Source organism: Crotalus tigris, unplaced genomic scaffold (genome assembly GCF_016545835.1).
Source record: "Crotalus tigris isolate CLP2741 ecotype Arizona unplaced genomic scaffold, ASM1654583v1 scf7180000018998.211855, whole genome shotgun sequence".
NCBI lineage: Eukaryota > Metazoa > Chordata > Lepidosauria > Squamata > Viperidae > Crotalus > Crotalus tigris.
In genome coordinates, this window is record NW_024097317.1 from 110,242 (window position 1) to 135,789 (window position 25,548).

Sequence of the window (25,548 nt, forward strand, 5' to 3'; positions counted from 1 at the left end):
TATCTGTGTGTAAATTTTAAACAGGATTTTCTAACTTGCTGTCATGATCCCTGGAGACTTGTAGGATCAGGGATGTAAAATGCAGGAAGCAAGTCTTATCTTAAAAACAATAAATTAATAATGAAATAAGTATTCATTTTTCAAAACTAAGGAGCAAAAATATTTCTACCAATACTTTGTATCATTCTTGTTTAATACAAGAATGACTGGCAAGCATGACTTTTCAAAAATCTGTTCTTAACAATATACTAAAACAAATCAGATTTGGTTTCAAATACTTGTAAACACAATATTCTTTATCTTCAAGGCTTCCAGTATTGAGAACAAACAAGATTGGATCAAACATATTAGAGAAGTAATACAGGAAAGAACAATACATCTCAAAGGAGCCTTAAAAGAGCCTATTCACATTCCTAAAACTGCACCAACCACAAAACAAAAGGGAAGAAGGTTAGTAGAAGTCCAGTCTATTGCAGGAAATGGTTCTTCTCTTTTATGCAATTCGTCTCAACAGAGTGGCTAAACTATTTTTGGGGAAAGTACATTCTGGATGATGATGATGATGATGATGATGATGCTAAGTTGCAATATATTAAAAATATTTAGGTGATTGGAACCTTAAATACAGATATGTATCAAACTTGATTGATAAATCATTCTGCTTAGAAAGTTTACTGTATAATGTACAAAGTTGCAAAAAAGTTAAATGCTATTGAGAATGGAGCAAATGGAACAATTTGTAAGAATTATAGCATTTTGAACTTCTTAAGAAAGAGGTCTGGAAGGAAGAAGGACACATAATAAAAACTTCTGTGTTGTCCTGAGATTTAAGTGCATATCAAATAAAATATTAGCTATGAAATACTGATTCATATAAACACAATGTGTAATAATACAGTGTAGTAAAGATAACTGGAGATGTTTTTTACATTCTCTCAAAATATTAGAATCCAGTAGCATATGCTGGTATGAGACTCAAAATAGATAAAAGATATAGAGATAAACTAGGATTTGCAATCACAGGATACATTAATTTGGGAAGATTTCAACAAGGAATTGGACAAATTAATAGAACATAAGGTGACTGATCAGTTAGTACTGTATATATTTAATACGTTATATTTAGCTATAATAGTATTTGTTAAGAAATATAAAACATTTTATGCCTACAGAGATGGAGAAGATTTGGATAGTCAAGGAGAGGGTAGCAGCCAACCTGATACTATTTCAATTGCATCACGAACCTCCCAAAATACATTGGATAGTGATAAGGTAAGCCAAAGATAATGAATTTCATTATTTCCTTTGTTATTTACCTGAACCTACAATGAAATCATGCATACATTTTTCTCCCAGTAAGCAATGTATCACATAAATGAGTCTCCAGAACCCAGAAATTAGAAACCCAAAGCTTATTTAAGAATTGGATTTTATCTTTATTTTTATATCCGCTGATCTCCAATAAATTCAGAGTTGGTTGTACATGTCTTCCAGATGGTCAATAGCGCTAAGCTATTAATGCTCGTGTTCCTTTAGTTTCAGCTATGAAAATTAGATCCTTTCAGTTTGTGCAACACCTTTCACATAGATCAAAGGCATATCTACAGTATATGGTTAAGAGAACACAGACATTTGTGCACTTACAGAGAAAAGAGGTGGTTGTTTCCCCCATCAGTTGAGGGGTCTGGGTTTGTGTGTGTGTGTAGGTTTATGTGAGATAGGATAGGGGCAAGAAAAGGAGCAGAGCATGCCCCTGCTATGATAGAGAAGTTTGCTTCTTTAGACAGCCTTCTCATTTGAAAAGCAAATTACTGAAGTTGCATCTGACTCACCCCCTTGGCCTAATGTTTCCCTTCAAAAAAAACCTTCATGAAGGGAGACATTTCTTGCTCTACATAGCTTTTTCATCTTAGAGCAGAGGTCCTCAACCTTTTGGGCACCAGGGACCAGTTCTGTGGAGAAATGTTTTTTCACGGACCGGAGAGTGCATGGTTTTGTGTGCTGCCTACATCCCACATATGTGGCTTTGCTTGTTTGTGCAGACCAGTTGCTTGCATGCCGTGGCCCGGTACTGATCCATGGACCAGGGGTTGGGGACCCCTGTCTTAGAGGATGCTATTTAAGGGTCCCTAAGTGTATGTACAACTAGCAAAACTTTAAAATTCTTCTATCATAATGAACAATAAACCACATCATGGCTTTCAGTATTTTGGCTTGGTACAAAGTACTGGGTTGATTAACTTGTGCTTTTAATATTTCTGTTAAAACTAAATGACCAGAGACAGATTTATGCCCCTAATAAGACATGCCAAGATTTAAAACTTCCGTATTCTATATTTCTATGCAAATAGTTACAGTTATAAATCTATTAAGAATTTTATCTAAATAAAAATGAAAATCAAATTTAGGTAGGACAGTCCTTAACTGGGAGCCTCTTAGTGCTGGTTGGTGTTTTGTTAATTATCTAGCTAAGAGAAAAATGACTTAAATTTCTTATACTGAAAAAGTGTATGTCACTAAAATTAATTATTATAATTTTTTGATAATTCTAAATTTCTTGCCATAGAAATAATTACCCTCAGATCTAACCTCTCTGAATAATTTTAAAAACTTTCAAGAATAATTTTTGATACACAAAGTTTATATAATATTTAAGTGGATTGTTTCATCTTAAATAATGTAGATATATTCTATGCCAGGGATGCCAAACTGCCGGCCCACAGGCCAGTTGCATCATAGCAAAACTGCACCCACCCCATTGCCGGCAATGGCAAAAAAGTTGTAATACGTCGCGACACGTCACATGACGTTGCGAGTTTGACACCCCTGCTCTATGCAGTGCTATCTCCTGACAACAAAGCTGCCACTGGAAAACAGTCAAAGCTTTGCTCTGTAAATATTTAGGTATGGTAGAATTGAAGAACATGGAAAGAGGATGAGATAATAAACCTTTTATTATATTATTATCCTTGTGTATTTTGAATCAGGAATGGGCACATAAATAGGACTATACCATACACTGCTTCATTAGTCTGAATTAAATCATTTTGTAGAAAGTAATGAGAGACGACTATTGGAAGACCTAAAAGATCAGGTTAGGGACATCATCATGGGCAAGCGTGTGTGCTTGCACAAGTGGAGTTGCATGTGCTCACATGGTTACCTGTCATTCACATGGACTTATTCCCTTCCCACCTCCACCAGTCCGTCAAACCGGAAAGGTGGGGACCACTGATCTATATGTTCACCAAGAGTCAGCACTGACTTGATGACTCATGATCAGTAACAGATAGTATTAATAGTAATGCTAAATAGCCAATGATTTAAAAAAAATAGAATTTCAATATGTTAGCCAATTGAAGAAAAATAAAAGACCTTTGGGATATACAGTGATGATGATGATGAGTGAGAAGGGTTCTAAAAAATCAAACCTAGACCTAGGGCATCTGGACAATATTGTTGAGGTTGATTTTTTCTGAATAATATTCAGTAAAAGATTTGAGTTCATTGAAGAAATGAATATACATGAACAATCATAGAATAGTTTTGAGAATGAGTCAGTGAATGAGATGATATGCAATTTGTCTGATTAACTTAATTTCTGTTTGGCTGATATAAGCTAAAGGATAAAAGTAAGTTACTGAAACCTATTTTGATATTTGCCAGGTGGGGCAGAAAGAGTGGGTATGGGGATATAAAAACCCTGTCCTCTACAAAACGTAAGTGTGTAGATGATATTAAAAGCCAACTGTCAGCCTGTCTTCATCCAGTACCTTAATGTGGAAGAAGCTGTGATTTATCTAACAGTGTAAGATCATGATTCTTGTTCACTAATCATACACTTAAATAAAAGTGTATGATTTCCAGATATACTTTCTGTTCTCCTATTATTGCTTAGATTTTGCTTATTTTGCTAAGAAATTAGATTTTTAAAAAGTTTTCTTTTTAAGTCACACAAATCCTAAGCGAAGCTTCTTGGCTTGTTTAGATATTTTAAAGGAATTGTAGCAGCTGGAAGCATTTCTATATTGAGGAAGTGCATTTAGCCTCTATTTTAAGTTTCTCTTTTCTGCCTTAATAACCTTGGAACAAAACTATAACGGGACGATTCATGACTTCTGCACCTTGAATGAAAGTTTGAGTAGGCCATAAGGCCACATTTGCCTTGCTTTGCTATTAACCTTTGGAACGTTTCCTCACAAATGTCTTTTTTATAGGCATCAGACACACAGGTCCTATCCAGGCATTATGAATGCAAGCACTAATAGCTTGATCATTATGCACAATTTTAATGCTCGGTGATGTTTGCTAACCTCATTTTTCCCTGCAGATGTTCACCCTGAGTGCCGGTGGCAGCATCAGGGAAGCCTTCCAAGATACAACTGCACTTGTGTTTTCTCCCGTGTGATCCAGGACTATAATAATGCTTCCTAGCTTATGGAAACCAACATGACTGTAGTTGTATTAGGAAAGACTTCTCTGCATACATTTGTAGTGAATGTGAATGATTGAAGAAAAAAGAAATCATTGAGTAAAGTTGATGGTAAAAGGAGGGGAAAGTTGAATGCTTCTTGTCTAAAAACTTCTCCTGAGAAAACATCATATATTTGAAGGAAATGGCAACTGTGTACAGATGGATACCACTTAACTGTATTGCATCTTAGCCAGGATCCTATGGAGTATCATGATGTTTGAATAATAGGGATGAAAATTGAATATGGGTTTCCCACATAAAGGCCAACAGCATATGCAGAATTTAGAGTACGTGTTTTCTTCTGATTGAAATGTATAGCTTTCTTGAGATTTGGAGGATTGGAACATAGGAAGATTTCTCAGATGAGATCTTCCCAGTTTGGCAGTTTGAAATTGTTTTACTGAGAAATTTTATGATTAAATGTATGCAAAACAAGAACTTTATTATTAAAGTTATTAAAGTCCCTCCTCTCCCATTAGCCATTCACTCCTTTCTTCCAATCTTTCTTCCTATGTTCCTTCCTTCTTTCATTCTATTTATACCCCACTATCTATTACTAAAAAGCCATGCTTCTAATGTGGACATCATTGTATTTTCTGCTATTTCAATTTGCATCTACACTAACAAGGCCAATTTTGTATTATCTATTCAGGGTGATTCAAACATAAATCTTCTATTTGCAGCATTCCTTCTTTAGAAGATGTACATATTGTCTTGTTCTCTTGTGGTCAGACTTTAAATCAAAAAAGCCCCTTTCTCAGACCACTTCAGGAATACAGCTGTTTTCAATTGTTTCTGACTCAAATCTAAGGGAAGTAATATAAAAATAAATCATGTTAAAAAGCCCCAAGGGCTTTTTTTGCCTGCCTACCCTTTCCACCCCGAAATAAATTATCTTTGACATAATTTTGAATGGATGGACTGCTAATATAAGCAGAACAGAATGGGTGTGGATCAAAAAGGATACCCCTCATACACTTAAGGGGGAAAGCAACATGTTTCTGAAAATGCACATCTCTTAACTTGAATGGAAATTATCCTGAGAGATTACGTGGGAGCAACATGATTAATTCCTGCCTGTGTCTTGACGGGTACAAGCTGATTTATTTTGCTTCATTATGAGAAACATACATTGACTTTTCTCTTTACCCTCTCCCTCCCCACTTTCAAAACTGGGATCAGAAAGTCAAGCTTACCGTCTGTGGTCATGGGAAAGTTTTGGGAAAATTCCAGCTAGACTAACTAAAGTTATAATACAATATGTAGAAAGGAAGTAGAAAATTCATCTGTACATTTATTTTTATTTTATTTATTTATAAGGATTGCCTGATGAAAGATACACCTTAGCCCTGGATGACCAGAGACATACCAAAAAGTAATATTCTTCAAAAAAAAAAAAAATGAACTGGTTGCATCCTTTTTGTAATGCAAATCACCAAGAGTAATATATTCCTAATCTAGACCACATCGCACATTATTCAAAGCTCAGAAGTGAAATCAAATGCTGATTATTGCATTATGTAATTTCACAGGGAACCTGTTTATTTTGGAATTTAGGAAAGATAAACCAACAGTATAAATTCAAAAATATGTGCTATTTTTGGAAATTTTCAACACACTTCAATAAGAGGAAAACCTTTTTTGTTACTGGATGATCAGAGGAATACTTAGGCAGTGGCATAATGTACCATGAATTTTCTTGGGAAATCCATTTCAATGGTTTATAAAATCACTGGATATTTTTGGATATAATGTAATGCACTATAATGTAATAACCTAATTAGAGCGATAATAAGAGTGATTTATGTTGACCTTTCTTTGTGTATGTCTTGTAATAGTAAAACTTTATGTAAATTATTTAAGAATAAATTCAGCTTTTCAATATTTTTCTTATTAAACTTATACCCGTTCTTGCTGAGAGGCCAGATATAGATAAATGCTCATAAGAACTGAAAAAGAATAATTGTAAGAAGTATGACATATAATGCAAAGTGAGAATTGCGATAATGTCACTACTTGTTCAGTTTGTTATGGAACCACTTCAGATGGTCAAAAAAAATTGTCCAGATGGGTAGATAGGAATGAATTCTTCTACATAGAACACTGAAGTTTCTGTTTTGTTTGCTTTTTCTACAGTTATCTGGTGGTTGTGAGCTGACAGTGGTCATCCATGACTTTACAGCATGCAACAGCAATGAACTCACAATCCGTCGTGGTCAGACAGTAGAAGTGCTCGAGAGACCTCATGATAAACCTGACTGGTGTCTAGTACGGACTACTGACCGATCCCCAGCTGCAGAAGGACTAGTTCCCTGTGGTTCTCTTTGCATTGCCCATTCTAGAAGTAGTATGGAGATGGAGGGCATCTTTAACCACAAAGGTAAGAGAATTAAGTCTTAATTAACCCTATTTAACAGTGCTGTGGTGGATATTATAAAAAACGATCGGAGTGCAACTTAGAACTCCATAGTTTATATAGAATGAGACTTTGTGAAACTTTTTTGTAGATTACAAACTATGAGTGTTGGGTTGGGTTGTTGCTTCTTTCATTGAGGCCTTGATTTTTTGTTTGTTTAGCAGGTTTGTATTACTGCCCACCTTAAACTGGCAGCATGATGGCTCAGTAATTAAGATGCTAGGCTTGTCAGCTGAAAAGCTGACAGCCCAGGTTCAAGACCTGAGCTCCATGGAACGGGGTGAGTTCCCATCCTTACCCCAACTTCTGCCAACCTTTCACTTCAAAACCATCCAAATATAAATAGATAAATAGGTACCATTTTGGTGGGAAGGTAGAAGCACTCCGTGACATCATGTTGGCCACATGACCATGGAAATGTCTTCAGACAACAGTGGGTCATGGCCTTGAAACAGAGATGAGCATGACCTGCTATAGTTGGCAACAACCAATGGAGTAAAAATCTGCAGGGACTCCTTACCATCTTAAAAACAACCTCTGTGTGGCTCAATAAAGCCCAGTAATTGATTGTGATTATAAAATCATAAACCATAAAACTTTTTACATAGGGTGCCGCTGAATTTTTCAAGGTGGAAAAATTAAAATATAGCTAACAATTTAACTTAGCTTATTAACTTGTTGACTGTATTGCATGCATTTTCAAAAAAGAGAAAAAGTTTTGCATAAATCTCAAAGGTAAAAAGCATTGGGTGTAAATGATCATTTTATTGCCAAGGTGTTATTTGTTATTTGTATGATCTGGAAGTCAACAGATTTACATTCTAACGATAGTGACCTCCTGCACTTTTCCCCTGTTAACTGCACAAAGTTAAATGTTTCTTGATTGTGCATTTATAAGGTAGACTAATCTTATTGTCCTCAAATGTCTACAGAAAAATGGGAAGGCCCCCCGGCCTCTCAGTTTGCCCTATCACTGGAAAAGTAAAAAAAAGTGACAAGAATGACATGCATTTCTGCTTTCCTGTAAAAGCTAGCAGGATATGCAAGACAGATTCCCCCCCTCCCCGAATTCTTTATACATACCAGAGTGTCTGAGTAGACAATTTCAGTGGTCATCACAGATAACGCTGGCCTTTTAAGTCAAGTCAAGATTTATCAATTCCTGTACTTGAGAATATTTGGCTGCCTAAGGAAATCATTAAAAAAATTGTATAGAATCATCAAAAGTGATATTTATACATATATGGTTTGTGCTTCTAATACTGCAACCTTTGGTCTGTTTCCAGCCTATAATTCTTTCCTCATCTTCCTCCTTATCTTTGTAAAATAAAACCAATAAAAAGGTCACTACTTATCCTTGAAGGCAGATTTAAACTGAAAATAATATTTTTTTTCTCCAAGTCCTACCATCTAACTCTTAAGCCCTACCATATAACTAGAAATGGTTGATTTAATATATTTCTTTAGCTCCATCTTTGGTGGCCAAGAATGTTCCTTTGTTCTGCTCTTGATAAGTTTTAACAGTTCACATTTAAAGTAGCTACGTATTTGATTTGTAATTGACCGTCTTCTGAACACCTCAAAGCAATTCCCAAGACTTTCAAATTACCACAAAATTTATTATACAGTGAAGAAGAAAAAAGCTAGAAGTTGATTGTATCTTGTGGAGGGAAAACAATGAAATTTAAGTTATTCTTCACTCGGGAAAAATGGCCTTTGGATAGTTTGCAGTCAAAGAGATTAACTTTCAGCCAAGCATATAAAAAGTATTATTATTTGAAAAGCTGGAAAGTAAGATGAAATAATATCCTTAATGCTTTCCAAAAGTCTTTTTCTCCTAATCATTCAGTTTTTGCAAGCTAGCTAATTTTTATCTGTGGTACAGAGGGGACATGCAAATTTCAGCAAACAGCACCATCTTTGTGTTTGTAACTAAATCCTACTGAATGCAGCTGGTAAGATTGGAACTGTAATACATTGTATAGTAAGGACAAGAAAACCTTACTCTGTCCAGAATTTTTCTTAGTCTCAGATTGTGTTTATTTTCACGTAGTATTGATTCTGAAATGATTTGCTGAGGCTCCCTTCTTAATGAGTGGGGGTTGGCTTACTATAGTTAAGACAAGGGTGGAGAAAAGGATCAAACTGGCTGGCTATCATAATTTTTTGCTGCTGAGTTCATAACCAAGAACACCCTCTTTTGTTCCTTAGAGAAGAACAATGTCATAAATAAAATTCCTGACAATCTATGTAAACACAGTATTTAAGCATTTCAGCTAGATATTTGTCTTTTCTCTTCTGGGATTGGGTGGCCTTTGAAGCTGAGAAATTTGGCATGATAATTCATGTTGCATCTTCCTTGAAATGACCGTTAATTATATAGTAGAAAAAAATAGGAACGTAACCTGTTTAAACTGTAAGATTATCATATCTAAGCAAAATTTATCTTTTCCCTTTTCATTGAAATATATAGTGCTACAACCCTCACTAGGTTTCTGCAGTCATATATGTATAGTTGTGTTTTTACTGTTTTATTTCATGCATTCATCAGAGAAATATTTTAATATTTAAAAAAATTAAAAACTTTAAGCATATGTTGGGAAGATTAGATAAGCTAAATAGACTAAAGTCATTCATTTATACAACCTTGTTGGGTTACTGTCTTTGTTTCTTTGGGAATGCATTCTCTTCTGTGCTGAAGATATTCCTCATGAAATGGGACAACTCGCCGCAGCCAACTTATCACGGCCAATTAGTCATGGGACAATTTGACACAGCCAATTTGCTGTGGAACAACACACTGTGAGATAATTTAACAATTCAATTTAATTATTTAAAAGAATTAAAAATTATTTTAATTTTTGTTGTTCACATTTCATTTTGTCCCTCATTTTGCATCCTTTCTTTAATGATTCTATTCCATTATTTCTTCGATATTAATATAACTTTTGTCTCAGGGCAAGTTGGCCGTGGCAAGCTGTCCCATGGCGAGTTGGCCGTGGTGAATTGTCATAGACCCATTCCTCATCAGGAAAGACGTGCACATGTAGCACTAATAGCTGGACTTGGCTTTTAGAGTTAACACAGTCACCTTTGGCTACAAGGGAACATCTCTCCCAGAATGAGTGAAATAGTGAAATAGAAGCAGAAAATAAATGTGAAGAGGCCACATGTTTTCTTGGTGCTTGGACGTTACTTAAAACTATAATAATTTAAGTTCCACTAAAATATATTGCAATGTTGGAAGTTGTCATCCAAGTTCAGGAGAAGGTCATAGCTTTCTTGTATCCAGGAATCTGTAAAGCTAAGGAATCTTTCTTTCAGTAGGTAGAAAACCTTTCCTAATTTGAAAATCAAAAAGATATACATTCTTGATGTGACAAAATTTGATACCTTAGGACATATTGTGAGACTAAGACATTAAATCACTAAGAGCTATAGCACTTAGACTTATATACCACTTTGTAGTGCTTTACAGCCTTCTCTAAGCAGTTTACAGAGTAAGCATATTGCCCCCAACAATCTGGATCCTGATTTTACCGACCTCAGAAGGATGGTGTCAAGAATGAAGCTTTGGCAGCTATGTGCCTCTTTGTTTTGACTTGCCATTAGATTGGGAGGAGGAGGTGTTGCTTTATGATTCCTCTAAAGGTCGTGAGGCCTGAGCCATTGCCAAGGACACTGCAGCAGGTGTGGAGGAGAAGCAGATGGTTCCCATAACAAAGTGATATTGTTTACAGAAACTATGTGAGAGGGCGGGGGTTTGGCCGAAGAGATTATTATTTAATTCTGTGAGTTGGTATCTGGGAACCGCAGAGTTAATTTTGCTTCGACAGTGCCATGTTGTGCATTCAATAAACAGTAAGAGTTTTGGAAACAGAATGGTGATTTATTTGGATCCTCAAGCTGGATGTTGACAGATGGAAGTCTGAGTCAACCTAGAGCCTTCAGAATCGAACTCCTGGTAGTGGGCAGAATTAGCCTACAATACTGCATTCTAACCACTGAGCCACCACAGCTCTTGCTATACAGCTGAGTCTTGGTTGCATCTACCAATAGTTATTAAAGAACTCAAATATGACACTTAGCAAAATATGTAACTTATCCTACAGATAAGCTCAGTGCCAGAGAACTGGATTATAGCCAACCATCGCTAGTTTTTAAAAACAAATCCAAGGGAGTTCTAGGAAACTACAGGTCAGTAAGATTAACATCTCTTCCAAGCAAATTGGTAAAATTAAACACACCAAAGGATGTGTTTTGTGAAGAAAAAACATTGTAGCTCTCAATCTTCTAAAATCCTTTGAGAATATTAACAGAGGCACGGGTGACATTATGCACTTGGATTTTCAAAAAATTTAGACAGCTTTTCATTAAAGTACCTGAGTAATTTAGTCATCGGATTGGAGATGGGAGATTGTGCCTTTTTATGGATTGCTAATTATGTTTTTAAAAAAATCCAGACAGCAAGGAATAGGAAAAGAGTAAGTAATTGCCTTAATGGACAAAAGAAAGAAATATGTATTCTCAAGGATCTGTGTTGAAAATAAATAGCATGATGGGGACAGAATCATAAAATTATCTCAGTGTTATTTCCCCCCCCCCCTTTCCATCTTATCACATGGGCTCCAAGAAGCTTTTGGGGGAGGCATGTCTCCCTTTTGGTGTAAATATATTAAAAGACACTTCTGTTAGGTCCTGGAAGAATCTGTTAGACATTGTTGGTGTTCTGTTTGTGCTGTATGGACTGGAGCTTCTATGTGAATCCAAGCAGAGTAGGAGACAGAAGGAATGTGCATTTGAGGACTCAACAGGACCAAAAAGCTAGATCTTTTGAATGGAATGGACTAGCTGATGAAAAGGCTGCTGCATTTGGAAAGGACAAACCAGATGTCAGAGAAGAGAGCTTGACAAAAGTACTGGAATATTAAGAAGCTCAAGAAAGAGTTATTTTCTCTTCTTCTGTTCTCGCCTCTGGGCTAAAATTAACCTGAAATGTGAAAATATTGAAGCTGACTAACAGAGTGAGCACATCAGAATCATATTAAGGAATGCCTGTATGAATCAGGGAAGAAGGAAGCAAAACATTTAAGAAACTAAAAAAAAAGGGCCTGAATATTTTTCCTGCATGGACTTAAACTCTCAGAATTTGCCAGCCAGCCAGCCATGTGGCTGGGGAATTCTGGGAGTTGAAGTCTACATATCTTAAAGTTGCCAAGATTGGGAGCCCCTGATATATGTTATCAGCTGTTGGTAGGCACTGAGTCAATGTGCACATTGTTTCCTCAATGAGTTTTCTTTCTGTATATCTAATTTTAATTAGTCATTATTTATACCATAGGTTGAGGTATGTTTCGTTGCTGCTCAGAACAAAATTTTCCAAACTGTTTCCATCTGGTTTTCTCTTAGGAAATTGAAAATAACTGGAGATCTGGATGTAGATTTTTTTGTCAGATATTTGAAGTGTTGCTTGCTTGAAGAGTTGCATAAGAGAAAATATTGGACACCTGAGCCTTCATAGGAGATAGACATTTATTGAAAGCATGTGAGGAGACCTTGTAGCTGTCTTATATTATTCATGCATTGCTGATTGCTCAACCAGTTTATTTTATCTAAAATATTTTCTGCTCCAGCTTTCTCTCATGGGTGTCAAACTCGCTGCATGACGTGTTGCGACGTATTGCGACTTTTTCACATTGCCGGACCTGGGGTGGACACGGCAGTTTGACACCCTTGGTGTACATAATAATAGTAATAGTAATAATAATAATAATAATAATAATAATAATAATAATAATAATAATAAAAAGGTTGGAGGTCATCTAGTCCAACCCGCTGCTCAAGCAGGAAACCCTATACCATTTCGGACAAATGGCTGTCCAGTCTCTTCTTAAAAACTTCCAGTGTTGGAGGCATTCACCACTTCTGGAGGCAGGTTGTTCCACTGGTTAATTATTTTAACTGTCAGGAAGTTTCTCCTTAGTTCTAGGTTGCTTCTCTCCTTGATTAGTTTCCATCCGTTGCTTCTTGTCCTGCCTTCAGGTGCTTTGGAGAATAGCTTGACTCCCTCTTCTTTGTGGCAGCCCCTGAGATATTGGAACACTGCTATCATGTTCCCCCTCATCCTTCTGTTCATTAAACTAGATCTACCGAATTCCAGCAACCATTCCTTATATGTTTTAGCCTCCAGTCCCCTAATCATCTTTGTTGCTCTTCTCTGTACTCTTTCTAGAGTCTCAACTTTTTTTTACATCGTGGTGACCAAAATTGGATGCAGTATTCCAAGTGTGGCTTTACCAAGGCATTGTAGAATGGTATTAATACTTCACGTGGTCTTGATTCTATCCCTCTGTTAATGCAGCCTAGCACTGTGTTGGCTTTTTTGGCAGCTGCAGCACACTGCTGGCTCATATTTAGGTGATTGTCCACTAGGACTCTGAGATCCCTCTCACAGTTAGTGACTGTTTGAAATTACAGTGGCACTGAAAAAAGTGACTTATAAACATTTTTTTACACTTGCAACCGTTGCAGTATCCCCATGGTCACATGATCAAAATTCAGATGCTTGGCAACTGACTCATATTTATTATGGTTACAAAGCCCCATTGTCATGTGATCATCTTTTGCAACTTTCTGCCAAGCAAAGTCAATGGGGGAGCCAAATTCAGTTAACAACTATGTTACTAACTTAACAATTGCAGTGATTCACTCAAGGTGGCAAGAAAGCTTGTAAAATGGGTCAAAGTTCACTTAACAACTGTCTTGCTTAACAACAGAAATTTGGGGTTCAGTTGGGGTTGTAAGTTGAGGACTGTCTATAGTAGATAGTGCTCATCTTAGCTTTATGCATACACCTAGCCCTTATACCTTAAAATCTGCCAACATGGGTTTAAGAATTGGGTTCATAGTGCTGGAGCAATCTGGCTGTGTCAGTTACATCAAAGAAATCTGTTCTTTATTGTTAAACAATTGCTAGATCTTACTGACTGGTATACCTTGGTGGATCGGCTCTTATATTTTTAATATTTCATTGTCCAGCTGAAATACTGTATTCTTATCCTCCCAAAGAAATAAGTGCTGCAGACATGTGCTTTTTCTGTATCTCTTATATTCCAGACCTTTTCTCTGATGATTTCCTTTTCTAGTTTGTCCTGATGTTTGAATTTAAAAGACTGAAAAGTACTAACTTGTTGCTTCATTATAATTTCCAGCTCTAATCCATTTGATATGTCCTGTTCATGCTTTAATAACAGTATTATTTCTTTGAAGATTGCTAAATAATCTGATTGCTTCCAACCCCCACCCAGCCCCCACCCCAATGCTAAGAAATGTTTGAAAGTTAAGGCTGCAATGTAATAATGAGGAATTTGCTTGAACTTCAGTTAGGCTAGTTACGGTATCACATCTGGCTGTTCCCAAGTGTGAGCCTGAAGTCTGGATTGTGCTGGGTAGTGAGTCAGAGGATAGCATCCCCTGAAGGGAGTAGCTCTGTTGAAGACAAGGGAATTTACAAGAGCTGAAAGCTTAAATGCATTCTCTACCTCACCTCCTGGCCAAGGAGTACTTAGAGCGGAGAGGAACAGCAGAACACCAGCACAGCCTTTGTGTAGAAATTTTCTCCAGAAAAGTACAGCAGTGGTGTAAGGATTTTACAGCCGCTACAATTTACCATGTCAGATAGAACTGACACTCTGCAATCTCATCATTCTCCATACTGTGGAAATGGACAGTCTGACAACTGTAAATACTGGATCCTGGACTTAGGTATAAACGATACTCAAAATTTCTTGAAAGCCAGAATGCATGTTTTGTGTGTTTGTGATATTTTTCCGTTGCAGAAGCAGATGCATGTAGATGCATAAATCAGGGCTTAGAAGTGGAATCAAATGTATTTCCAGTAGATTCTGGGAAATGGATGAGGATCTTTAGCAAATAAATGAAGGACTGATTCTATTTGTAGCAAGTTTTAAAAGGAAAATGCACATCAAAAATGGGAAGACTAGCATTGGCAGAACATATATTGATCTGCCTAATTATATTATGTGTAACCAAATCATATCTAAAATTAAAAATGTAATTTATGAAAGTATCAGTGCTCAGTTAATTATCTTCTGAAGATATCAAGTTAGACAAAAAAGGCTAATGTTAGATTTTCTTCATTATGCACTTTTTATTAGATAGATACAAAAGTTGTGTATTTGGCTGTTACCAATTTCGGCTGTTTTAGTATTTTCTATAAAGAAAATGTGGTGTGTGTGTGTTGATGAATGGATATGCATTTTTAACTTTCCTGCATGAAAAATAATGAATTCAAATAGAACCATGTTAAATAATGTACTGGTTTTGTTTTCTGATAACAATAATAAAACCTTAAAAATGTATCTTTAACATAGTTTGTGAAATGCTTGAGTACATCCTAACCTTGTCAGTGCACAAAAGCTGCAAAACCTTTTGATAAAGCCTTTGAATTTATATTTTCATTCTCATACAGTCTGATTAAAATGTATCTAGATATATTTGTATTTTCCTGCATATACCGGTATTAATGCAATAGAACAGTCTCAATATTCTAAAAATTTAAAATACTCTAATATTAGATGTACATTCCAGCCCTATGCATAAGCTCTCAGAGGTTCAGCCCCTCTAAATGTCTGCAGCAGCTGGTTGAGTTCTGAATAATTTCAGTACAAACATGTCAGTATCTGTATATCTGAGTTAGAGGTATTTACTGATTTATGGGTATATTAGTATTGCAGACAAGCCTTATGCTGAAGACTAAAATGATAGGAAAACAGCAGGAAACTGTTTTTATTGCTATTCATTCATTAAGAGTTTTACTTCTGCCTTCTGAAAAGTGTGATACTTTCTTGATGAATATTTGATATCTTCCCAGGAGCATTAATTGGCAAAATATTTTTCAGATGCTTCAGCATGTAGTATTAATAGGATAGATATTATAGGAGGCAAAATATCACATTGTTATAAATCATGTTCTTGCCATCTTAGTCTTAAAGTATGCTCCCGCTCATCATACGCAACAGGAAGTAGGTGCATCTGAATAATTGACATAATTTTTATAGGTTGTTGGATTTATGAGGTGTCTAAAAGAGGAAAATGCCAATAAGTTTCTTTAATGCAGTAATATCTCTCCTTTTTAATATAGCCTGTATGCTAAGTGTACTGAAAAAATATATAATTACTAATTACAAAATATTCACATTTACTGGATTCTTGAATTCTTGATGATTGTTTGTCAGAATATGCAGACTTACTGCAAATTTTAGGATGGGAAGAAATTCAAAGAGCTACTCTGAGGCATCCCTTAAGCCTCAAGTTAAACATCACTGGCAAACAGATCTCATTCCAATGAGGTTACAAAGACCGTTGAGTCACCTTTCAATAAGTTTGTCATTCCCTGGGGCTTGTGCAAATCAATCTTATTCTGCCCTGAACTTGATACATTATCTATTAAACGCTCACGTGTTCACATCTATTAAATATTCCCATATAAAATACATGTGATTTTATAAAGTGACTATTTCTTTTTAAATATGGGGAGATTATAATTAGGAAGATGTGATCTTTCTTGATCCATGAAAATAGGCAGTCCTGAAATACTATTTTCTCCCAAATATCTAGAATTACTAAATCACAATTTTAAGGTATTCATATGTTGAGACAAATACTTTTTGTCATCATGTAATATTGTAAATTTTTTTACAATGTTGTAACTCAGGATTTTTAAAAATAAGGGGAATGTTTATAGTGTCATATGCCACACTGATTTAAAGTAGATTCCCAAATGCAAGGCAAGTTTAGGATTGTGTTGCCTCCCTTGCAGTCAACACAAAATTCTATCCTATCTGTGAAATGTGGATGTAGCTTGGGTAGTAGATGTTGCCATTTCTCAGTGTCCTTTTTCATTTTGCAGATCCAAATCAACCAAAGGAATGACCACTTGAATGCAAATGGAGAAAATTCTAGGGTTATTCCAATCAAGCCTGATTAAAACCTATTCAGGTTGCTATTCCATGATGTTGAATAATATTAATTCACAGTATCCATTGTTTCCGTATAGAATAGGGTGTTTTTATTTTCTCTTCTATCAGGATATTTGATAGAGAAACCAGACCTTCAGATTTGGTATACATTTTTTCTAAAAGAGTAGATCATTCTGGAAGTTGTTTTTGATTGTTACTTATCTCTGGATTCTCAGGAAACATGAGCACTCATGATCATTCACCTCATGAGGTGACGTGGGCAAGGGGGCAAATAGTACATGTGTGACTACATCACCATGTAGTCTTACATCAGACAATAGGATGATATGAAATAGTCACATTTGTATGAAGACATCACAAGGGATGTGATGCCATTTTGGTGTCATATTTTGCTGGGGACACTTGCAGCTATCTCTAGTACACCAGAAATGATCATTTTTGTGCTGTTGAATTTGGTGGTACCTCCCTTGGCTTAATTATATCCTGAGTTGGCTATTACAAAGGGCAAATGTCCAATATTTTAGTTGGGGCAAAATATTGCATCTAGGCTACTAATGAAAGCATAATACTGAAGCATATTTTTGATTTGCCCTGCATTCTAGTTGTTTTCTAGACAGAATTTTAAATAATGGTATTGGCCTTTAAAATCTTAGTTACCTTATGGCCTGCCTATCTCAGTATGAATTCTTAGATATTAGTCAACAGAGCAGCCCATACACTATTGAAGAAAGTCTCCCGTTCTAATATCTATTTGTCAAATACATAGGAAAGGATCCTCTCCAGTATTGCTTCCAGCTTATTGAATATGGTTCCTTAAAAACGCAGTTCATAGTTCACCTTTTTAACTTTCAGGAAAGAAATCCTCTTTAGGGCTTATGGACTAACCTAAAACTTATTAAACCATTCTTATCAGTGTTTTAATTGCTGTTGTTTCATGCCTTGACTATCCTAGAGAAGTAAAATGGAAACCAGTGAGATATAGTGGATAAGATGCAGGAACAGGTTTAAATCCCTTCTCAGGTGGTTGTTATGGGGAAATATTGGAGGAGGATTATTTATTTATTTATTTATTTATTTATTTATTTAAATATATATATATAATTATTGCTGTTATGGAGAATATCTCCCAGATAAAGATGGGGCAGAAAAAACTAAGAAGAGAAACTACAATTAAGTATCTTATGCAAATATTAATGGCTGAAGAAAATGTATCAGAATGGCAGAAAAATAGATATAAATGCTACTCACTTAGAGTCTAGCTTTATAGCCAGAAAAATGTAAATTTATAATGCATTGAAAAAAATTGATAGTATTGTGTAACTTCAGCAATTAAGTGTTAATACAATTAATACAGATTAACATTATATTACAGTTTAGATTACTTTAAATTAATCATTTAATGATTAATTGATGTAATTAATTTAAGTATCCTTCTACAAATGGATCAAATTTATGCAAGTGTCACTGAAAGATGGGAAGTCAGTAAGAAGTGTAAAGGTTTTTTTTTAAATCCAAGAAACAAGACAGAGTAATTAAGAGTGCAAATTTGTCTTCCCCGTAATATTTTCTCCAACAATTTCAAATATAATATCAGTTATCATTGATCATTAGACATGTTTGCTGTGAATGATGGGAATTGTAGTTCAGACCATCAGGACTGCAGCATATTGGGGGAAGCAGATGGGAGGAGTTTTCAATTAAGCTCCACTTTTACACATTTTGATGGGTCTAAGTTTCATTTTTGCACATTCAAGCAAGTTCTGGGAGTTTTGTTCTCTCCAATGAAAGGAATGCTGTCTTTCTTCAATGAACAGCAAGTATGGGATATTTTCAAATATGTAAGGATTCTATTGCATGACTATATTTCAGGGAGCTGGCACCACAGATTTAGCATATCTATTTCCCACAATCTAGATTTCCTGCTTTCATTCCCATTATTTTCTGGACTATGTACATCCTTCTCCATGGCACTTCCTACGCCTTTGGTTTGCATGTTGGACCATAGTGTGAGTCATACTTCCATATGTGGTATTTATTGGCATAATTGATTCTAACTACATTTTGTGGATTAAATGGAACATGCGCCTTTTCTCCCAGTTTTTTAACATTCTCTCCAGTATAATTATCGTATGTGTATATAATATTGCACCATCCATCTTTAAAGATAATATTGCTGAACGGGGATTCCTGGGAAAGGCCATTCAGGAAAAGAGGATGAAGACTGGAATGCAATAAAGTAACCAATATAGCTGACAGAGTGGTGTAACTCTTGGATTTCAGCCAGCTCCTAAAGAAGCATATAGCCTTAGTTTTTCTGGCACAGATGGAAGTTGTTAAATGTGTTTCTGTAGACCTCACCAGAGTCGGCCAGAACAATGACTGCAAAATCTCTCCTGGAATGGAGCACATCTGGGATTGTAGGGAGGCATGTCTGAGAGTTAATATACTGCAGGCCCATGTTTCCTTTTCTACCTTCTCTCAAGAGCTCTTTTGTGCACATTTTATAAACAGGAAGTTTAAGCTAAAATATCATGTAAGAAACCGTTTTTTTAAAAAAAAAAAAACCGTATATATAAAGTTTACAAATTTTTCAAGTGCATGTTTTCTATTTAATATTGATTTGCATTGGTATTGTGCTGAATTTTACATATTACCAAATGTAGCACGTTTTAGACAACAACAAGGCATTATAAGTTAAAATGTCTTAATATTTATATAGGCTAACAATTCTGATACTGAGGGAAATCCCAGTGCGGGGGGGGGGAATGGATCTATTTCACAGTAAATGACGGGAGGGGTTTGTTTCCCAGATTCTTAATTATTTGCCCCTAATGTCACACTTGATGAGTGAAAGTGAACCGAAGAAGCATTGCAGATGACAGAACAAAAGAAGAAAATTGCCTCCCACAAATCTACCAATTTGATAGAAATAGCCTAATAAAATTTATGCCTTGCTTCAGATTGTTGGGCATTATGAAAGAAAAAAGTAGAACCTGCTCCTAAAATAAATATTTTTAAAAATGGATAATTTCTTGGCTCACTGTTGACCAAACCTAGAGCATGTGGGAGAGAAGGGAATATTGCGGGAGAGAAGGGAATATTGCTGCTTTAAGCTAATGAAAGTTTCTGCCAATTTGCACTCTCCTTTTTCTAGTGATTTCTATGTCCCCCTTGCAGGGAGAGTTCATGCCTACCACTCTAAACTATCTAATGCACTGAACAGGGTCCATACATTGGCAAAAAGAGTTTGATTCTGCAATTTGAGGAAGCGAACATGGTACACACATTCAGCAAAGTGAAACTTTTTGAAAGCACATTGTAACTCCTTTCACATCCCAGTGGACACCCAAGAAAGAAATCAGTTCTGTTCAGTTTCCTCACCATTATAAATAAATCTGTTTCAGTATTCCTGACTTAACGCTGTAGTAGTAGATTGCTCTGCAGCTACATCTGTTTACTATATAATCTAAGCAAGGTTGACCATCATATTGTCGTCTGAGGGACATTTGTACAAAGGTGATTGCATGTAATCAGAAACAGTAAAGAGCCAAGGTGGCGCAGCAGTTAGAGTGCAGTACTGCAGGCCACTTTAGCTGACTGTGTTCAGCAGGTCAGCGGTTCAAATCTCACCGGCTCAAGGTTGACTCAGCCTTCCATCCTTCCGGGGTAGGTAAAATGAGGACCCAGATTGTTGGGGGCAATGTAAATATATATATATACATTGCTTACTGGTGTACACCGCTTAGAGATTTGCACTTAAAGCGGTATATAAATCTCATAAATAAATAAATAAACAGTAGCTTTTTTATTAATTGGAGGAATTTAATTAGATTTAGAACTAAATCAGGGGAAATCATGCAACTCCCTCCCCTCTCAATTTCTTCCTAATTAAAAGGGGAGAGAGTTGTATAATGTCCCTGATTTTCCTTCTTACTGAAGATTGTTTTTGATTGAAGTGTATCATTAAAGGGGGGACATGATAGCAGTATTCCAATATCTCAGGGGCTGCCACAAAGAAGAGGGAGTCAAGCTATTTTCCAAGGCATCTGAAGGCAGGACAAGAAGCAATGGATGGAAACTAATCAAGGAAAGAAGCAACCTAGAACTAAGGAGAAACTTCCTGACAGTTAGAACAATTAACCAGTGGAATAACCTGCCTCCAGAAGTGGTGAATGCTCCAACACTGGAAGTTTTTAAGAAGAGACTGGACAGCCATTTGTCTGAAATGGTATACGGTTTCCTGCCTGAGCAGGGGGTTGGACTAGATGACCTCCAAGGTCCCTTCCAACTTTATCATTATTATGGATCATCGCACAGTCAGTCAGATGTTCAGAGTGAATTTGGCACTTTGTCTACCTATCAAATTATTATTATTATATTCTACTCCATACACTGCAATAATGTATTAGTTAAAACATGCAATTCTTGGCACATTAAAACTAAACAAGCCAAAGGAAATATTTAGCTGGAAGAAAACTGTCAAATATAGAAATCCTAAGCTTTAGTTTCCATTTGGAGCAAGAGGTTGAACATTATTAATGGTATCATTTAAAACAATGCCTGATTCTGTGATAAGGAGAGCCATTGTTCAAAGCAACATGAGCAATACAATAGATAGTCCTTCGTTTAACAAGCATTCCCTATAGGAGGAATAGATTCAGATTTCCTCTTGGGTTCTGGATTTACATTAGGGAATTTGTGCATATTTCCAGCAAGTATGGAAAACATGGCAGTCACTTGGCAGCATGTTAACTTGTATAGTTGAGTTTCCTCTGTCATTGGAAAGACCATATGCAATTCCTGTAATAAGATTAGTGAAAAGTCAGCACCTGTCTGTTCTGGGTACAGAATAATGAAAAATGTCATGCAGGTAACAACATGAGGCAACTCCTTCCTTTCCTTTGTAATTTAAGTGGCTTCCAGTCAGTGGAATTAAAAAATTACATAATGACTCTTCACTTTGAGTTGTTGGATATATTCATGCACATTAACACTTCTTTAGTCCTAAAGTTTTCTTCAGTGCTTTTTTTCTAAAAAAAAAAAAAAAAAAAGTGCCGGAACTCACACACGTCATACAACCCGCCTTGCCTACCCTACAAGGTTTCATCCAAAAAACGTGCCGAAACTCCGTTCTGGGCGTTCTATGAGAAAAAAAGCCCTGGTTTTCTTAAACATTGCCCTAAAATAATATGTACCAGCTACCATAGTAGTTGATTGAACAGCACCTATTGAATTCATTCTTAATAGCAAACCTGAGGTAATCTTCTATGACAGGGGTCTTCAAACTTGGCCCTTTTATGATTTGTGGATTTCAACTCCCAGAATTCCTCAGCCAGCGTGCCTGTTTGAAGACTCCTGTTCTATGATGTATAATGCAGCCTCTGTTTCCTCCTTGTGGTTAAAGATTCCTGCCTCCTTCACAGGCTGCAGCATCACGCCAATCTTGGACCAACATGAAGGAGGATTCATTGAATTTATAAATGCATGCAGGTGTTTTGATCTAATATATAAAAATGTGTGCCTTCAGGGCTACACAATGCAGTATGATTCTTAGTCATGTAGAATCTGGTTTGTAGATATGCTACATGTCAAAATTAGGCATAGATTCAGTTAATATAATATATTACTATGGCTGAAAGCATCCCTGAAAAGCTAATAAGCAGTAAAATGAGATCTATCTCTTCTTTAGCTTCAGGTGCTGATATATACATACTTAATGATATATAACTAAATATTAAATACCAGTTCAATTAGTTGACATCTTTATATTTTACTTATTTTAGAGTTTTTAAACAAGCTTTTGCTTTTTGGAAAAAATGTGAATTGTTTGCTGTACTTCTGAACTTATATAACTTGTCAACCTGTACTTCATTTTATATGTCCTTTGCCATAGTCCTTGACTGGTCCAATGAAAACAACTTCCGAATGCTTGGTGATGTTTATTTTTCTATAGTGCTTGCAGTATATAACTTACAGATTCAATATATGTATGATCGAGAGTTCAAAAAAATAATGGCTAGAATGGGCTGTTAATGGGTTTCTTCAATCTCTTAAATGCTCTAAGAAAAAATGTGGTGGGGCTGCATAGAATTGCCTTAAAAGTAATTTTATTCATTTGGTTTTTAATCCCTTACTTTGTTCATTGTAGTCAGCAAGTTTACAGCAATGGATCATTGTTGAAAACTGATTCATTGAAGCAAGCAAACAGTAAATTTGTTTAAAATAAATCATAAATCATATATTCTCACCAGCAGTATGAGAAATTCAGGAAATTAGATAATTGATAACTTTAAAATTGTACAAGACATTCAGAAAGCAAAGTGAAAATATCTCAAAATGGGATTTCATAAGGCTTGAGATCCTTTTACACCTCACCCTTGTGTATTCAGATTCCTTTGGAAGAACATTCTTGACCAGCAAATTTTGCTTAAATTTTATTTTAAAGTACATAAAATCATTTGAATAGCAAACACATTTTGATTAATTAGATGTAATCTAGTGTTGTGGTTAAGGCACCAGGTTAGAAATCTGGAGATCATAATTTCTAGCCCCACTTTAGGCACAAAACCAGCTGGGTGACCTTGAACCAATAACACACACTCAGCCCTGGCAAACAAGCAATGGCAAACCACTTCTGAAATCAGGGACCTATCCAGATAAGGGGTCATCACCATACTTTATTTACAGTTTAATTGGGGGATCTCCACATTGTTCCTAACTTGTATTCAATGACTACAGGAAAGGTAAGTAGCAGTGTATACTATATAGTATATACTATACTATTTATTCAGTTTGTATACCCATCCTTTTCACATATGTGAAACTGGATGGTTTGCAATAAAAACAAGAGCGAGAATGATAAACAATAAAAACAACAAATGTTCTAAAACCACTATTAAAAACTAAATTAAACATAAAATATAACTTCAGTTAGTAGGTGAATACAAACAGTATATTCCATTCCATACTAGTAATCCTCAACCTATAACTATTCATTCAGCAACTTTTCGAAGTTACAATGAAGTTGAACAAGTAAGTATTGATTATGATGGTCAGAGTTCTGGCCATCCCAGTGTTCCCATAGTTATGTGATTGTGATCTGGATGCTTGGCAATCAGTTTGCACTTACAATGTTTGCAATGCCCTATGATCACATGATTGCCATTTGCAATCTTTCCTGTTGGCTTTTCTAGAAATCAATGGGGAAGCCAGCAGGGAAGAAGAATCACAGGTTCTTAGGGTAAGTCTCTCCCACCTGCTCACTGTCCCCGAGCCCCTCTGTGCTGTCCACTTGCATACCTGAGTGGACTTTCTGTGACCCTCCTCAGACAGTGCCACGCCTCTCATGCACATACTCTCACCCAACTCATGCCTTGCTTCTTGCATACTCTTCCCAGCACTTTCTCTTTCTTTCTCCCACCTAGTAGCAGTCACTTATCTGTCTGTTGGCCTGGGACTTGCAACTTTAACTGATTTTGGTAATGGGAAACTGGCAGGAAATTGTTCTTGCCTAATGACCATGGGATTTGGTACAGTGATTCCATTATGCTTTACAACCAAATTGCTTAGCAAACAAATTCCACTCCTAATTGCCATTGTAAGTCAAGGAATACCTGCATAACCATTAGAAAGGTTCACTACTACTACCACCGAACCCCTAAGCCATATCTTCAGGCCCTTCCTAAAGGCCAGAAGGGCAGGGGGCAACCTAAATTCAGAAACTAATGCTCTGTTATGCTATGCTGACTATACTTGTGCTATGCTATCCTTTCCTGTGCTGTACGATGCTATACTATACTACTATTCACTATATTTTGTATTTTTGTTGGCTACTAATGACCCTCTGAAGGAGAGAAATGTTGCAATGTAATAGATAAAGACATAAGTGAACACCTCTAAATTTCAAGTTAACAATGTCAGTTAATTTAATGTTATTTCAGCTTAGCCTAAAAACTCTCGGTTCCGAGTGAGTTAGAAAGTGGCCTGTTTCCCATATAAACAAGAAAGGAAATGACTTCAGATTGAGTTCTGTCCAATACTTTCTCCAACTCTCTCACACTATTTAACTGTTGTATCCTTCAGATGCAACAGCTTCTTGCAACATTTGAACATCCACACAGGACAACTGAGCAAAGATTTCATGTATATGAACAACAATTGCCTATTGTTTATATAACATGATACAAACACATGCACAGACTTGCACACAGATGTAAACAGTTCAGAATTTTCAAAGTGTTTTTCATATGAAATGTGTACTCTGTGTTGTTATACTTTTGAAGTTTACTGATACTGTTCTCTTCATGATAGAAATAGTGTGATTATAGTGGCAAATTCAGAATAGCAGATTTAAACCTAACTCATCCTAATTTGCTTTCTTAGAGGTTAGAGATATTGTATTATATATATAGCAGATTTAACAAATTATGGGTACCTGTCACTTCTTGCTACCTAAATCAAGAGCCTCAAGAGGTAATAGTATTTACATGACCTTGGCTGGGCTCAGAAGCTAAATACCATTGGCCATGGTTAGTACTTGACAGAAGGTCTGGTCCAGGAATACCTGGCTGTTGACTACAAGTAAAAAAAATATTTTGGAAGAAAATACGTGTGTGTGTGTGTGTGTGTGTGTGTGTGTGTGTGTGTGTGTGTGTAGC

The 25,548-nt window shown here is 36.0% G+C and overlaps 1 protein-coding gene across 4 annotated transcripts in view; it reads left to right on the plus strand.

The window, feature by feature from the left end:
- LOC120314724 (triple functional domain protein) overlaps positions 1-25,548 on the plus strand; it is a 166,192-nt gene that overhangs the window by 91,448 nt on the left and 49,196 nt on the right. For all 4 annotated transcript variants that reach the window (XM_039358107.1, XM_039358108.1, XM_039358110.1 and 1 more), the window contains exons 31-33: positions 308-450; positions 1,173-1,272; positions 6,611-6,854. In XM_039358107.1, the coding sequence (XP_039214041.1) occupies positions 308-450; positions 1,173-1,272; positions 6,611-6,854 (487 nt within the window). The remainder of the gene's footprint in view (positions 1-307; positions 451-1,172; positions 1,273-6,610; positions 6,855-25,548) is intronic.